Here is a 17,586-nt window from a genome sequence, read left to right as displayed (position 1 = left end):
GTCATGTTTTGTCGAATATTTGTCACTGCAAATAAGACAAGTGAAATACAAAAACGATTCAACTAAGTCAACGCATTTTATTGGGCATCATGGAGCAAGTTAGGACAGAGCGTGAAAGTCAGGACAGCTTATTTGTGGACTCAATGTTCAGAAACACAAGCTGAATGAAGTTACAGCTTGTGATCATGCATTGCAACTCGTTAAATTATCAATTGTAATTTTGTAACGTTTGAGGGCATCTTAAAACAAAAACAGTGACTTCTAGCAAATATTAGGCCACCCAATGCAGTGTTTTTTTTCATTTAATTTCCCCTTTAATATGCCCACTTGCACAAAATATTTAATACCAAAAAACACAGATGAGCATATCATTAAAGTTGCAAGAACCTCACTCAACCAATATTATACATATATTTGAGAAAAGTACAAAAGTTTACCTTTAAAAAAAACTTCAACACAATTACATTTTTCAACAAAAATAAAAACAATGCACATATTATGCAAGTCCTTACCTTTGCCAAAATCCATCAGCACGGATAAATGTAGTTCATGTTCACTAGTATATGGTATGCTTTTAGAAATACATTACAGTTCGGGAAAAAAACAAGAGTTTTTTTGCCAGGCTCGCCTGAACTTCAAAAGCGAGAATGTTAAACATGATGGGCTCCTGTCCCCATATAGAATCTAACAGTAGCAAATAAAATATTGTCAACCCAGGGTAAGCCGTATAGTTAATGGAAAGCTTTGGACAAAATGATTTAAAGGGATTCTTTATTCAACAGTACAAGGTTGATGTCCAATTCCAGTTATTACTGTCTATACTTGATTGCAATGGAAAAAGTCAACCATTGATGTCATACTTCAACATTCAAGCCACGCCAACATGTCTTTTGGGTTTTAAGATCATTTCCAATTTTAAATGTCAATTCCACATTCAAGCACTGAAGTGGGTTATTCCTGGATACTACCATAGTCTTAAGCAGACCAGCTCAGAGCTTCAGAATATTAAATGTTTGAGAAGATAATGCATATTGTAAGAATGCCTGTACATAGCTAAGTACAATTGAGTATACATATACTGTATGGGAATTATCAGAGATGCATTTACAAACAGCCCATGATGTATGCAATGAAACTTTCATAAGAAATTTCATAAGATCTGATCATATTTTAAATGTATACACTTGAGTTAATGTATAGATGAAACAGAGCAATGATCCTTTAATAAAGTAAAAGTGCATCAGTAAGATTCCTCTGTGTGTGAGTCTAAACTATGAATGAGTCCATAGAGTAAGTGTTATTACTGCATTTAAGCGTTGCTGTACAACATAATATGCAGTATGTGGACTCGTCGCCTGTTCAACCACCCAATCTGGCCCTGGTTCACACAGAAACATTCTCAGAAACCTTAACCACAACAAACATACCACCTTATAATGGTTACTCACGGCAAAGCTCTACATGTGCTCAGCAGATTAGCCATTACAAGTGACTAAAAGCAATCTTTCACACGAGTACATTCAGATTAATGAAGACAATGGTTGGCTATCGTAATGGTTTGTGAATCCAACCTTGGGGACTCTCCATATTAGAAGGTTATGGTGTATTACACAATAAATACATAATGTACATGACACAACGGCCACATTGTCCCCTTCATTCCCAGTTACTTTTTGTTGATTAAGATGGAAAATGTCGACAGATCTGTAAATTGCTCAGAGAAAAAAAGTGCATTTTGTCAAAACAAGAAAACAAATATATATAAATATACATATAAATAGAAATATAAAAATATATACAAAGAACAGCGTGGCAGACTTGAAAACAATTGTACATCTTTGTGTAACCCAAATTTAAAAGGAGGGCATTTTTTCCATATCTTATAATCTATTACATTGAATTTGATTGGTGGGATTTTTTCAGTAAGAGAAAGGTGCTTACACACACACACACACACAAATGTGCATGCAACTTACAATTCTTGCACAGCTTCACCAGGTAGGCATCATGTCAGGGAACCAGACACGGCCCAAATGCTTGGACACCTCCCAGTGGATATCATCCAGCCCATAGCGGTGATCTGGAACCAGCACCTCTTCCATAATGGACAACTGCGTCAGTCTGTCTCCACACATCTTTACAAACTCCACAAAGGCGCTACAAGACACTTCACACTCTCCCAAACCGATGGCTGACAGCTGAGTGCAGCGCTGGGCTATGCGGATCAGCTCTTCATCCAGCGGCCGCAGCCCATTAGCACACACCACCAACTCAACCAGGCGAGGGCACGTAAGCCCGACACGGCCCAGCACATCTTTGCTGACAGACCGGCCAAAATACAGATGTGTGACTGGGATCTCGTCACGAAAGAAGGGGCTGAACTCATCCTCATAGAGGAAGAAATACATAACCAAATTAAATTTAGGGGAGTGGCGCACCATGGCGTCCCAGCTGCTCTTCTTGATGGTGTGGAACTGCTGGCCAGGATTCTCACTCACCACGTCAATGCGCAGGTGCTCCAGGTGAACATGCTTCTCAGAAGAGAGGGCGATGAGGAGTTCATCACTCAGCAAATGATAGTTGAGAGCCAATTCTCTCAGGCCATGGCACTGATCAGCCACACAAAGGATGCCTGATAGAAGAGAATGGGATTTAAACCCAAAGGAAATGACATACCAATACAGTCTATTTAATAAAGATAACGCTGGGGTATTTAGTGTTTCATTTTCTAAAAACACTCAAATTGCATCAACAATTCTCTCGTCCCTTCTTGTGCATTTGTATTCCTTAACATCTAAACACTTCTACATTTGTTAAAAGTTCAGACATCACCGCAGATAGGATTGATTTTGTGGAGATGGATTGCTGCACAACTTTGCACACCAACAGCGACAATTGTTCTTGATCAATCAAACAGTAATGATAATTTGTCACCGGTTTACAATCCCCAATTCTTTCTTGTTTGTCAGTACCTGCAGGTGACACGTGAGGACAACTGCTCATTTTCAGCAGTTTGAGCGTGTCACTGTTATTGGCCACGAGGACTTTGAGGGAGGGATCGTCTACAGGCGTGTCATCAATCTTCAGGGAGGACAACGATTTAGAGTTCACAAAAACCACCGTCAGCGCTGAGATGAAGTGAGACTGTTGAACAGATCCGATAAAAAAAAAAAAAACGTATTAGTCTTTCCTTCTCTATGCTTAAAGTCCCATTTACACTTCCTCTTTCTATATGAATATTACTGTTGCAAATGACACCTGTGCAAACACACAAGACAATGATTCTTTCATCTGTATTTTTGAGCAGTAATAAATAACCATATGTAAATATTTGTTGTTTTAGTCTAAATGACAAATCTACATGATGAATTACTTACATCACTTTACTTACATTACTTACATTTATCAGCAATGGGTCAGTCTATGTGTTTGACTTCACTGACACGTTTCTACATTTACAAATGATAGGTGTCAAGCCTTGAACTGACCTTTGGCAGCTCCATGAAGCTGGGCCGAGCTGTGGAGATGAGGCCCAAAGTTTTGAGAGAACAATTCACAAGCTGAGAGAGGATGTCACACGCTGCCTCTGCGGACTCTCTGCTGCTGTCCACCTGTGCAGGAAGATACTCATCAGAACTGAGACTACACATTGTCAACTTTACCTGCGCACCACACAGGCGGTACACATACCTTGAAGCTGACATATTGGAGGTGGTCGGCGTGCCTTTTGATGATTTGCTTAATGAGATCAGGGTGTGTGGCCTTCAGGTAGGAGCTGGCAGGCTGGTTCAACTCAAACTCGAAGCATCGCCACAGCTCGGGCATGTGAAATGCATGGTTCCAGCCCCGACACACCTGCGTAATCCAAGTAACGTGCAACAATTGAAAATATAGTAGTTAGAAACATTTAATCAAAAGCAGTATTTTAGTGCCATTCATTTAATTACACAGAACTTAATGTTCATGTTTAGACGATCATTCGATTGTTAGCTACCACAGAAACCTGGGTCAGAGGTCACACCCAGTTCCTTGCAGAGAGACATCTTATAGGTCATGTTCACATACCAGAAACTACAATAGAATACATAGTATGCTGGCTCCACAGGAGCGACCTGAAAACTGGCCATACTATGTTAGAGCAGTCTCATTAATAATTAATAGCCTTGCAAATTCCCCCCAAGGAGGAAATATTAAAGGATGCGGCAAGACAACTTTGATACATGTTTGTACATTAAAGGTCAATCTAATGTACTTCAGTACAATAATCCCTCATTTATCATGGTTAATTACAGTAGTGCCAGACCCGAACGCGATGTGTGAATTTCCACCAAATAAGATTCCTTATCCATAAATCGAATATTTTATGATAAGAACTGTCCCTGGAGACAAATGTCCAAGAAGCAAAATAAAAATAATAAGGTATGGATGGCAAAAGAACTAAAAAAAAATGCTTGTAAGAACAACACAGGAAATTTGTTAATCAACAGACTAAAGAAGCAGAAAAAATATAAGGCATATAAAATTTGCTGACTACAATATTGAGAGTGTGGAAGAAGGAATATTATAGTAAATTAGATAAGAATAAAAATAAATCACCCTGTGGCATTTTATACAGTATTTTAAACAGGCTACCCTCATTATTTTATGTTTGGAAACACCAATAATGATTAATATTAATAATGATTAACACCTCTGCTGAACATGTTACGGAAGACTGAGTGGAGTCACTTTTTCCCTGGTCTTTTATTACAAATTATCTCGCTAATGGCCATCAAACACTAACCATTACAAAGAGTGAGTTCACCAGCATAGTCAGCAAAAACTTAAAACAATGCATCATTCTTTGAGGCCTTTCTGTCTCTGTTCAGTTTATGAAGCGTGCCCATGCCTGAACCTACAAAAAAGAAAAAAACACTTCTCCCTGTTAAGTATTATATCAAGTATTATAACACTGTACCTGAGAAGCATAAGCTCTATCCAACAGTGGCAGGTACTGGAAGATGTGGAGAAGGATCTCCTGTGGAAGATCTTCCCAATGGACCACCTTTTCCTCAAGATCTGTGTCCATCTTCTGTTTGCGTGACCGTTTGAGAGTCCCACTACTGGTACCGCCCCCGTCCTCCTGCTGAGTCCCTTGGAGAACTCGTTTCATGCTGGAATTTCAATGGGGGCAACGAGGATATCCTTGATTAGCAGTGGTAATAGTGTAAATATTGTCAATCAAAAACCAGATGTTACCCAGATGATGACATTACAACCAATAGGTACATACTGTATGGATAATGACTCTAATAACACTTTGTGAAATTAGAAACACGTGTGAGTAAAGAATATAACTTTTTCCAGATTTCATTTCACATTATCACACATGCAAAAGGTAACGGGAACTCTTTTGGTTAAAGTCATAATGTCAGTGAGTCATCGATATCTAACAACGCACTTACTTTTTAGACAAGTCCAGTGTCAGTTGACTTTTCAAATGTAATAGTACAGTATTTGCAAAATGACAGAGGCGCTAAAGGAAAATGATGTGTGACTGTACAGACTATATTATTAAATGGTAGCATATTGCAGCAATGCTGTGCTGAGAATGACCACATTGAAGTGGGAGGACACGCCTCCCCTTTGCCACAACAAACACAAGCTTATGACCAATGCGTGAACTATTCGACTCTTTTTTAGTCTATTTTGGCGAGTATAAATGTAACCGTACCCGACCCAAGCCAAGACTGTGAGTTATGTTTAGCATTAGATAAAACTGACCGCATCAGTTTTTTGCTTACAACGCATACCAACCGAGATAAGAGTTAGCTAGCGAATGAGAATACAGCTTAGCTAACTCGTTAGCAAGCACATTGCTGACTACATATGTAAAGTTATGGTGTAAAATATTGGCATTAAGATGAGTTTTTCCAACAAAGAAGTCAATATTTTTTCCATTACCTGTTTTTCACCTCAGTCAGCTGTTAGTGAGCAAAAGCAACCCGTCAACGTCAACCGGGACCGACACAACAAAACTGCGTTCGGGCTGCCCGACCGCTCAAACACATTGGACCATAAAACGGCGCGATTTGTCAAGATATAGGTAAATATCGACCAGAGTTTAGCGAATAGTGGCGATTTCCAGACGGGGTTTTCGTGTCTGAGTGGCTGACCCAGATTCGTTCTCCAACTCTGCTTCAGTAGTTTGTCAGTCTGTTAAAGATGGCGTTTGTGTTGCAGCGAGGAGCTGATCGGGTTGCCTGTCGCGCCTGCGGTTGTAGAGAAAGGTCAACAGGGGGCGCTAATTTACCAATGGAAACTAGCTCTTCCATGGCGGAAATGGCCGTTTTTGTTTTACAGGTGCATACCGGCACCTACTGTATGGGAGCGGGTAATACAGACTATATCGTAAACTACTTTACCTATACGTTCTATACCTATTTTAATATTGGGCTATATAGCCATGGTTAGGTAAACGAATTACCCTGTTTACTATAAATCCGTGCACATGCCACTGATAGTCTATTTGTGAAGTAAGTTACTCATCAATCAACCTCACTAACCTATCGATAATTTAGAGCAGTGGTGACCAAAATGCGGCCTGTAGTTTTTTTTATTGGCCCATTTTAAAAATAAGTATTCTATAATAATGAATTTAAATACTGCAAACATGGTAAAGATGACATTAACAGTGTGGCCCTGCAGTGACATGTACAAATGAGAAAAATACCCTCTCAAGTATGACCCTTGTAAAAACATTTCTTTATACTTTGCAGCACAATAAAGTGAGTTTTAAGAGTGGATGTTCAATTTCAGATATTTATTAAATAGGATGGATTTGCAGTTTGTACACTCCACTGCATTTGTGATTTCAATAAAGTGACAGACATGTATAAAATGCAGTATATAGTGTAGATAACAGAACAGATTATACAACAGCATGTCTTTTTTAGAATTCCAATTAACAGATGCAGCAATGAAATGGATTTTGATAATTTGGGATTTTGTGCCTTGAAAAGAGAGTAAGACCTACATTTGGAAAACTAGTTCCGTGCATAAATTCCCTAAAGAATTGTGTTGCACTGACATGGAGATTACAGAGGACACAACTACTAATACAGTATGAATCCTTGTTGAAGAGGAATGATTGCTGTTCTGTGACCTTGTAATCTTAAGAGGAATTACAACATTTTAATAACAGACAGTGGCAGAAAACACTTAAACGTGTGTTGTGGTCATGGAACATCCCGTTTCCATTTTCACAATGGAGAGAATGCAACAATGCTTTTGTCTTTGATTCATATGATTCTTTTGGGAGAGCTGTTCTAATGGAAATTAATTTGCTCCTTAAGGGTCCAAGTGGATTTGTTCTTAATTTGTTACTAATCCAAAATAATCTGCTGTAGAAGTCCCAAACATTAATCTCATAACGCTTCATCATTGACATCCATTTATTTTTGTCATTACATCTTGTTACTTCTTAGCCATTCTCTTAATTAGTTATACAGTATGTCCTTAGTAATGCAAGAATGCATTTCCACTGTCCCTTTTTATCTGCACGGTGCCACAAAGTGGGAAATAAATAATGTATGTTGTTATAAATCATACAAAATTGACATAATTAGGTGATACTAAAAGCATTCTATAAACTAAAAGGTCATGTTGACTTTACTTTTCAATCATTTGCTGCCATCTTCTGGCTCACAAAGAACATAGCATCAGTGTAGAATAAATCAAATTGAAAGGAACAATCAAAGTGTGCTTTTTTTGTTAATTGCTGTAAGTAAATTCACAATTTATTTATATGTATGGCATCACATTAAATAAACAGAATCCTCAATTAATAAGAAGTGGAGGAAGGTCAAGTTGAATGTAAGATGTGGGCAGCCATTACCAAATGAAACAGCTCTTTCACCGCTGAATGTAAGCAAAACAGTACAGATGGTTTTTTTTCCCCTCAAAGTAAAAATAAGGTATAATAAAGAAGAAAATTTGTACATATTTCAGTTTAAGTTTGAAGACAGAAAGAGCAGTACGGAAGTGTCTGTCCTGTTTTGTTTTGTTTTTTTAATTCCAATATTAAAAGGACGGCTCATTCACTTTCACCTGGACATAATTCTGAATGTGGGTTTAACTGCATCACATAAACACAACTTGTACAACGTGTCATTTTTCTCATCTCATAACCTCCCCTTTCTTTTTGACTCTTGTAGACTCTTACCGACCTGAACACAGAAATGGATTCCCCTCTGCTTTGCCCTTGTCCTCACAGACATCAGCCATACCCAAAGCCAGTAAATTCCGCTTTGTTTTGGTGCCTCAAAACAAACAATCACATTTTCATGTGATGGTCCTGAGTCTCACGTATCTTTGTTGCTGTTAGTTAACTGTTTCTTTGTGGGGGAGTCTCTTACTCTCTGGGCGACGCAGTGAGTGTGGACAGGCACACCGCCAGGCAGACACACTACGTCGGGCTCACTGAAGGTGTTGTGGCATAAGTGGCAGCCCTTCTTTGCTGACACAGTGATTGGCTTCTTTGTCTCTTTGAGCTGGAGGATGACAAGACAAGTTCAGCTGTCATGATCACTAAAAGTACATAAGACATCTTGTGAAGAATTATCTGTCCAACATATAAATATAGGATAATTTAAAATCCCCTCAATTCAAGCCATTTTAATGTTAATTACAAGGAATGGGTAGAAGATACTATTGTGGATTGTAGACTTTACCATCAAAAAGGTGTTTAATTTAATATAGGACAGTTACCAGTGAAAGGTACTGTACCATCTTGTGGATACAGTACATAAGGGAATATTTAGTAAAATGAAACAACAGATGAGTGAAATGAGTGGAGACACCCTTTTGGAATAAAGATTTTGATGCAGAAAATATTACGTCAAGCTGTAGAGCAGTGGTTTCCACAGTGGGGTATGCGTACCCCCAGGTGTACATAAATTGCCAAAGGGGGTACATGAATGAAAATGAAAAACATTTAGTGCCTAACAATCAGAATTACAAGTGCGCCTGAAAATTTCAAGTTAACTAACTAGGTTTATGTTTTTTTAAGGGCTGCACGGCAATCGAGTGGTTAGCATGCAGACCTCACAGCTGGGAGACCCGAGTTCAATTCCACCCTCTGCCATCTCTGTGTGGAGTTTGCATGTTCTCCGTGGGTTTGCTCCGGGTACTCCGGTTTCCTCCCACATTCCAAAAACATGCTAGCTTAATTGGGGACTCCAAATTGTCCATAGGTATGAATGTGAGTGTGAATGGTTGTTTGTCTATATGTGCCTTGTGATTGGCTGGCGACCAGTCTCGCCCGAAGACAACTGGGATAGGCTCCAGCACCCCCCACGACCCTCGTGAGGATAAGCAGCAGAAAATGAATGAAGGAATGTTTTTTAAAGTGTGCAGGGGTAGGGGTACATGGCTTCAGGTCAAATGTCTGAAGGGGTACGTGACTGTACAAAGTTTGGGAACCACTGCTGTAGAGGATACAATAACTAATTAGTAATTAGAATTTAAAATATAGATAATTTTCAGACTTATACTGGACAAAGTTTTAGTCAATAAATTAGGTGTCTTGTGTGTTATGTGACAGACCGCTCACCTTGTCATGCAGTAGTTGAAGGTGTTCAGAGTGGGCGAGCCCAAGGGCGATCTGGGACGTGCGGGAGGCATGCATATTAGCCCTGATGGCTCGACCCAGAAAGGGCCGCAGCAGTTGTAACGACCAGTTATCTGGCAGAGTTCTCAGTACATGAACCGCATCAAACAACTCTCCGTGACGATTCAGGAGGTCCACCGCTGCCATTTCTAGATCTCCATTGTCTTCACACGTTGCTGTGTGGGATTTTTTGACTGCATTTTTTCCAAGATACAGTCTCAGGAGAAGGTGAAATAGCTGCTGTCGGTAAGCTGAATCCTGCCAAGAAGAAGCCCAAATACAATAGGCCTCCGCAGATGAGAAGTCTCTCAGCTTGTGCACCAAAATGTGGAGTGCTTCATTATGCTCCTCTAGTTTTCCATGTAGCAATGCACGTTCTAGCAGCAGTTGCTCAAAGTTTTCTATCTTACCTAAACAACAAAAAAGGCAGGAAAACATCCACACACATCAGTCAACATTGTAGAACACTGGGTGGATGTATGGATATATATCGATGGCTAGTTGGCTACGTTTTAATTACTTATTCATTTGATGATCTCACCTAAAAGATACTGAGCTCTGTACAGGTTTGACTCCCTGAGTAGAGCCTGGAGTTGCTCTCTGGGTCTGCTCAGCTGCTCTTCATTGGATGTAGACTCGGACAGCAAAGATAAGACTCTGTCCGTGTATAAGACTGCCAGATGTGTGTGATATTTCTCCTTCTATAGATAATAAAATAGACAAGGAACTAATCACAACTGCAGCTTAACATTAACTAGACAGTAGCTTGTTGTATTTACTTATAAAACAGCATTAAAAGAGTTAACAATATGCACCACATGCACACACTGTCCAACAGTGAGCCTTCCCCCTGGAGGCAGTATCTGTGTGTGGTACCTGTATCCGTCTTTCAAGCACCAGGTGTTCCAGGTACAGAAGAAGAGCGTCCCTGTGCTTTCCCAAGTATGTGATGACATCATCAGGCTTCAGGTCAGACTGGGGTGCCTCAACAGACCTCTTGGAAAAGATGTGGACAGCTGTCTATGGACAAAAAAAAGAATGCCTGAGTTACCATTGTATTTATGCTGCATGATGCACAATATCAGCAAGTGTGATGAATGGATGAGGAACAATGTAGATTAGACTTGCATACATGGCAGTAAAGTGATGAGCGCCAACAGATCAGAAAATCTGCACTTTGCAAAGACCACTTTCAGTTCCTACTGACGTTTACTGTTGTGTGAGTGTGTGATGTGGGGTGTTCATAAAACTTTGGTTACCTTAATTAGCTACTAGAAAAAGGGGAAACTCTCAGGGCATTGAGTCGATTGCAACTGGACTGTTTCAGGTTATTTTAGAAGGCATTTCATGTCTCATTCAAGCAGGCTTCATCAGTTCATGCTGAATGACTTGGTGGGACAAACACTGGGATGGTCAAACTGTAGTTGACAGTTTGGATCCTATACCAAACTTCTTAGACTAGACCTGTCCTATCTAGTTAGACTAGACTGGTCCCACCGAGCCATTGAGCACGAACTGATGAAGCCAGCTGGGATGAGAGGCAAACCGTCTTCTCAGATGTTGGATGAATGAGAATATTCGCAGGCAAATGCAGCAATTCTTCTGTAATACTCATCATTATTTTATTATGAAATGGAGCAGGATGAAATTTACAAGCAACTATCCGTAAGAGAGGTTGACCTACAGTGGGATCCTGTTGTAGAGCCCAATTTGAGTACTTCCATACTAGGTCCAGATTGGAAGTGGAACAAAGAAAGTCCACAATGTACTCAAAGAGATCAGGTCTTGTAGAATCCGTTAGATCCCCATCAGCTACACGAATCCACATCTGACAAAAACACGTTTTAAGAATAGTAAATAAAAGGTGTTCCCTTCCTATCACAATGTAAATATTGTGTGAATTATTCATAGCTAGAGTTTACCTGAAGAGCTGCTGAATCCTGACCATTAGAATGGTAGAGGAGCCCAAGTGCAAAATATCTGGATTACAAGCAGATGAAACACAGTATTGAGTTCACACTTTTTCATGAATAGTAAACCCCCCCCCCCACACACATGCACAAAAAAAAAATACATAATATACACACTTGTGATATTTTTCCAACCACGGGACACAGTCTGCTAACAAGCACGCATTGTCTGATGCTATCAGGTCTAGAAGACTCTCGTGATCTTGTTCAGCATACAGTTTCAATAGAGCGGTGTCCACGTCCTCCTTACAACCATTAGCTACCTCTGTGCTTCTGACCTACAAGGGGAGGAGGACAAGAGTGTATATAAAAGTATGAGTGACAAATATGAGTGTCATGACACCTCTACAAATAATATAAGTTCTTTCAAATCATGTAAGTCTTAATTCCTTATTCACCTCAGCCAAATAACTCATCAGAAATATCTTGCATTGCAACACTTTTTCCAGGTCTCCCTGTGCCAGGTGATTGAGATCTGCAAACTCATGGAGGGGAGGGTGGCAACGTGTGAATGAAGAAGAAGCTGGCAGTAGCAGTGGGTACAGAGAAATCAGCTCCCGCACATCCAGCTGACCTTTCCTGCAAAGACAGAAACAAACGCATGCATCAGCAAAACATATACAGACACAACAAGAGCTTTTAAAGGGGACCACTTTTCTGACCTGTAATGTAGTTAGAATGTTCCATAACAATTCCAAAGTTTCTGATAATGAGATGTGTGCATTTTGAAGTGAGAGTGAAAGAAGTTTGGGATGGCTCTGAATGTTTGTTTCTGAGTTTTTTTTGTAACACTTGGCTCCATCCAGCCATTGACTTCTTATGTGTGCATGCAGGGGTACAAGCTATTGGCTGTACAAGCTGAGTGTGACCAATCACAGCGGTGTGGGCGTGCCTGGATGAGGGCTGTGGGTGGAGTAAATTAAAAACAGATGTTTTGGATATCCAAGGCAATACAGCTGGAATAGGTGCAGATTCTGAAAGATCTAGCAAGATTTTTGTGCAGGTTATTGTGTGTAACAGTCTGCAATTTAATAAAAAGGGCCAGAAAATGAGTATAATAGGGCCCCTTCAAGCAGTCAAACAGTAACCTTATACTGTCGTACTGTCGATAGTGGCAACAGCGTCGTTCTTGATTTCCATTCTCACTCGGGAAACATTAGCATTTAGATAGTAACGGGGTTCAGCCAACAACTTGCCATTGACCGCTTGTCATATGAACGAACAAAAAAACAAAACTTACCTGAAATGTTCTTTTGCTTCTATGAATTGTAGTTGGTTAAACTGTATGAAGCCTGCCTGCTGCAGAATCCTTTTGTGCAAGATCTGAATAATCATAAAGAAAATTGGAAAGAAATTACACTGAATTTTATCACTTTTTTTTATTTTCACTTTCAAGGCCTGGTGGTGCCATCAAATAGATATGATTTGAATTGTTTACGCAGTTGTGCTGTAGTAAATACCAATTACCAGAAATTATTGAGAATTTCTTTCAAACCAATTGATGTGATATACAGGAATAAATTACTGTGCAGTTATGTGGAAAAATTTTGGTGTAACTGCTCCTGAACCACAGCAAAACATGCATCTCCACTGCAATGCCTGTGCTATTATTTTTTCTGATAAATATACCTATATGTAGCATTGAACTTTCCAGAATCAAACACGAAATTTGGTACACACCTTCAAGCAACTGACAACTAAGCAAAATGTCAAAAAAATTCAACCACACCGCTGAAAAAACACGGTGACCATCAAGCAAAATAGTATGAATTACCAGGAATTTTTCTTTGGGAATATTTCTTTGTGCTCCCTCTGTAAGGATGAGTGCCTCCTCCACTCTGTGGCTGGCCAGAAGGTCCTGAATTTGTCTCTCTAGTGGCAAGGGCACCAGAACGTACACAGCTTTAGTGGACGCCAGAATCACCTTCCCTAAAAACACACACATCACTCACAGGTCAGCGCATCCCTGCTCCCCAATAGCCATGGGATGATGCTGACTAACTACTGCAAAATCTATGTACTTTGGAAAGAAATAATATCTTCCACAAAAATCAACACAAAGAACTGTGTCTATGTACCTTCAAAGTCTTGTAGAATGTGTCCATCCCTGAATGAAAGCGTCTGTTTTAACTGTTGGTCCAACATGCTGTGGATGGTGATGAAGCTCTCATCTAAGGCCACCACATATGGGAAGCACACAGCTGTGCCAATGATGCTCTCGGACCAGCTGACAGGAGCCCGTTGAGAAGCCCCTTCCGCATTGGCAAACATTCCTTTTTGAAAGGGGTGGGTGGAGATAAAACAAGAAAAATCGTATTGAGCATTGTTTATTGATTTGTTTGTTACTTAGTTTTTCATTGCATGGAACATCTCCTAAGTTGTTTTGAATTAATGTTGAGCAGATTTTAATATTAACATGAATATTAATATAAATATTTTCATTAATGTACACCAAAAACGGCAGCTTTACAAATGCCATGCCTGTTTTGCAGAGGAGGAAGTGCTGCATGTGTCTACCGGTCATAGGTTAATAGAAAAAATGTTTGTGTTATTTTGTGCTTTTCCTGTCAGGTGTCGCCACAGCGAGTTAATCACATTATTTGTTTGGCTTGGTTTTTATGTTGAATGCCCTTCCTGACAGACCACTGTCATTTATCTATGCCCAAAAGCGGCATTGGAAATATCCAATGGATGGGTGAAAAATAAACATAAAAATAATTACATGGATCCATTTTGATTACATGACTAAGAAGTTGGGATGTCACAAGATCTTGTGAGATTAAACTCCGATATTTCTCATCCAGAAAAAAAAATGTCTCTCAATAATAAATTACTTAAACAATAAAGTTTTGCTGGGCCTTCATACTTTGCCATGTGCACGAGTGTGTGTTTTCCTCGTTTCTTGCCTCCAAACAGGCAATAAGAGGGTTCACTCTTCTTTGGTTCAGAACCAAAGACATTCCACATACATATACATGAATGGAGTGAGCCCTCATGATAGTCGCTTTGTCTCTGTGGGGGAAGGTAGGCTGCTACCATGCACACTGCGAAAGAGTTTAGCCTGGTGAGGACCAATGCAAGGTAACATAGTAGAAATTAGGAGAGAAAAAGATCCTTGCAAAGTGAAATGCCACAGTCCCTGTGTGGGAATATTCCAGCTTCAAAGCAAACGAGCAAGGTGAGCTCATCGACACGGACCAGCCAGTACGCTGAATTTGTTTGAAAGTGGTGGCAACAAAGGCGCAGTTTAGCTGTGAGAAAATACATGTCACAAACAGCAATGCCAAACTTTACAGAGTGAAAGATGACATGTTAAAGGACATACTGCATATTATGATATATGATCATAACATTACTGGTTTATTTGGTCTAAAGAAATGATGAAAATAATATTGTTTAGTGACAATTTCTGGGACAATAAACATTTCAAAACGTACCTGCTTTGAATTGTAACAGATATAAAAAACTCTTTAAATTTTTGTGTTTAAGTCTTGTCATCTCCTTCTCATGCACCCAATCTCATGTATCGTCTCATCTCATAAGCTGAGTGTCTTGTGACACCCCAAATGATAAGTAAAAGACAAAATTTTGTGCATGACTAAGTTAATGCTTGATACAGCTTACCCAGACCACCTGGTGCTGCCAAGAGGAACTCCTCCCTGCCAATCCTCTTTACAATGGGTCTCCTCTCCTCGCTGTTGTAAGGGAAAAGGTCTTGGGCCGCTCCTGTCTTGTAGTTCAAGATCATGTATTGCGTGGCCAACGCCAGACACAGGAAGTAACCATCGAGACAGACAGCACAAGGCTGCTCCGGCGTGGTCACCTCTTTGAGCAGCTGCACTCTGTCCTCATAAACCATGTAAATCTGAACCGTCCTACGCTTCAAGGAAAGGACGCCCATTTCCACACAGAATGGATCACCGTTCACCGGGTTCTCATTAATGCAAAAGGCCGTCACACCTCTGATCTTGGCTCCACCTCCTGCCGCCGACGGCACAGTTTCCAGTGTCACCATGTCCACAAGGAACACGATGCCATCGCAAAGCACAATCAGGCGCTCCAAAGCAGAGGCGCCCCGCAGCTCAGCCACTGGCTTCTTTAGGCCCAGGTATTTGTGTAGCAGTTTCTGAGCCGAGTAAGTCAGCTTCCCTTTGGCAGAAGTGACCTCTTCCAGCAGAAAGTGGTGGATGAAACAGTCGTTGGTTCCCACATATAAGTGCTTTCCACAACATTCTATACATTCAATTTTGATGCGAGCCTTATCACCCATGAGGAGGTCCCGCTCCACAGCTGGGATGAGCTCAAAGGCCTTGATGCTCATCTTGGCCAAGGCATCTAAACTGGAAGATAAAAGAAAGGAAGTAATCATCTTATCTGCATAGAAATTATCAAAATTGATATTATTACATAAATAAAACCGTTGTACAAGCAGCACTGTGCACTAAGTGAGCTGAAAAAGGACAACACCAGAAAATTGTTCAGCAACTCATGTGGTGAGTATTTCAAAATCAATTATAAAACAATGCACCATTTTCAGCAATTATTCCATGTTCAGCATGAAGGTATGTTGGTGGCTCTTGAGGTTGAGGATTTTTTTTTCATATCAAATCTACATTTTCGAGTTAAAACAAATTTGGGTTCAGTGAACAACAATGCTTTTCCTTGTGCAATGATTTCCACAACGATTTTCTTGTATAGTTGCACTAAAAATAATTGTAAATTCAAATTCAATGTATTTGCGAAGTTGATAAACTTGCACTAGTTTAAAATAGGCCGACAAAACACACATATTTGTAACTTAACCATCTACTGAAAGTCAGTACATTGTCACAATAAGTGTAATTTGCATTGGTGGCTGAAAAATCGGGAGTGTAACTGTTCAGCATGCATGCTAGACCACCAGACTTAAGTGAGCCTTGAGCTGCTTCTAATATGTAATGTATTGAAATGTTAATACGCTTCTCTTATATATAAATATACTAAATAGTCAGGATTCGTATATTTTTTAAGTATTATCATGATCAGAATAGCTACGCCCGTGCGTGTGTTAACAGCTATTGACGTATAGCGCTAGCTAGCCTGTCAAATACACGGAGGCTAAAAGCAGGAATAAGACAAGCATACTGGCTAAGATTGTGACATGCAATGCAGATTACCAGCATGGAAAGTATACTGTATAAAGTCTGATGGAATCACGGTTTGTTTTTAATTAATTAGTTTGGCAGCTAACTGACTATACGTACGCCCATATAGAACGTTCTTGCCTGCCGATGCTAGTCGGCTAATTATGACTGGTCATGGTGGTTTATTTGGGGTGTGTTGCGTGAAACTGGTGAAAACTGCATATTCAAGTGTGTAAACGCAGAATGTATTTAAGTTAAAGTCTTCAACAAGCCCTTTCCACTCCAGGCGATACCTGTGCACCTATAGACACCAACTCCCTCCCCAGTTTCCCTCATGCTGTTGGTGGTTAGTGAGCCAAACTTACCGCTCAGATGCTGCTTACTGAAGCAGGCCGAGAACAGAGAAGCGCACTAATATTCCTCCGCAAATAAACACGAAAGATATATGCGAGAAAAACGTCAAGATATCCATTATGGCAGGAAGCACAAAGTCGACGGGAATATGGGATGAATGCTGGTGTTGCTTGGTCCAGTCCGTTTTCTATCAAACACCGCCCATTGCCAATGTCTGGACTCTAGGCTGTGCTGGATGCTGGTGATCCAGGTGTGCGTTCAAGACTACCGAGGATTGAGAAATGTGTTGCATGCTGATTGTTTTCATGCCGTACACCTCTGTGTTTTTCTTGAACACAATTTAGTCTTTTGTCTAACAAAAAGTAGGTACCTCTAATTCTGGAGTATTTTTTTCAAATTGAATAAAATAATGTAACATTATGTCCTGTCAGTCAAACACAAATGTATTCACCTATATAACAGCCAATTTTACTGACCATTTCATTTTCAT

At 40.0% G+C, this 17,586-nt stretch overlaps 2 protein-coding genes across 3 annotated transcripts; both read right to left on the bottom strand.

The window, feature by feature from the left end:
• Window positions 1–57: 57 nt before the first annotated feature.
• On the bottom strand, window positions 58–6,263 carry LOC131139232 (F-box/LRR-repeat protein 3-like). The gene is made up of 6 exons (XM_058088617.2): window positions 5,944–6,263; window positions 4,958–5,153; window positions 3,691–3,855; window positions 3,489–3,611; window positions 2,973–3,144; window positions 58–2,632 (listed from the first exon to the last, which is right to left on the bottom strand). The coding sequence occupies exons 2-6, from the start codon at window positions 5,150–5,152 to the stop codon at window positions 1,992–1,994; spliced, it is 1,296 nt and encodes a 431-aa protein (XP_057944600.2). The 5' UTR covers window position 5,153; window positions 5,944–6,263; the 3' UTR covers window positions 58–1,991.
• A 505-nt stretch (window positions 6,264–6,768) lies between these two features.
• Window positions 6,769–17,497, bottom strand: tgfbrap1 (transforming growth factor, beta receptor associated protein 1). 2 transcript variants are annotated; one of them, XM_058088613.2, is made up of 13 exons: window positions 17,108–17,497; window positions 15,244–15,954; window positions 13,698–13,892; window positions 13,394–13,548; window positions 12,860–12,942; window positions 12,018–12,198; window positions 11,737–11,897; window positions 11,572–11,629; window positions 11,334–11,477; window positions 10,526–10,669; window positions 10,191–10,350; window positions 9,593–10,059; window positions 6,769–8,531 (listed from the first exon to the last, which is right to left on the bottom strand). In XM_058088613.2, exons 2-13 carry the CDS (start codon window positions 15,938–15,940, stop codon window positions 8,343–8,345), a joined length of 2,634 nt encoding a protein of 877 aa, XP_057944596.2. In that variant the 5' UTR covers window positions 15,941–15,954; window positions 17,108–17,497; the 3' UTR covers window positions 6,769–8,342. The 2 variants fall into 2 exon arrangements, with proteins under 2 accessions (XP_057944596.2, XP_057944595.2); XM_058088612.2 differs by having other exon boundaries at window positions 6,770–8,531; window positions 15,244–15,959; window positions 17,108–17,496.
• Between the last annotated feature and the right edge of the window lie 89 nt (window positions 17,498–17,586).

Source organism: Doryrhamphus excisus, linkage group LG13 (assembly GCF_037039965.1).
Source record: "Doryrhamphus excisus strain RoL-2023G ecotype Guam linkage group LG13, RoL_Dexc_Guam_v1.1, whole genome shotgun sequence".
NCBI lineage: Eukaryota > Metazoa > Chordata > Actinopteri > Syngnathiformes > Syngnathidae > Doryrhamphus > Doryrhamphus excisus.
The sequence above is the reverse complement of the archived record's forward strand: the minus strand, read 5'-3'. Positions and strand labels throughout refer to the sequence as shown.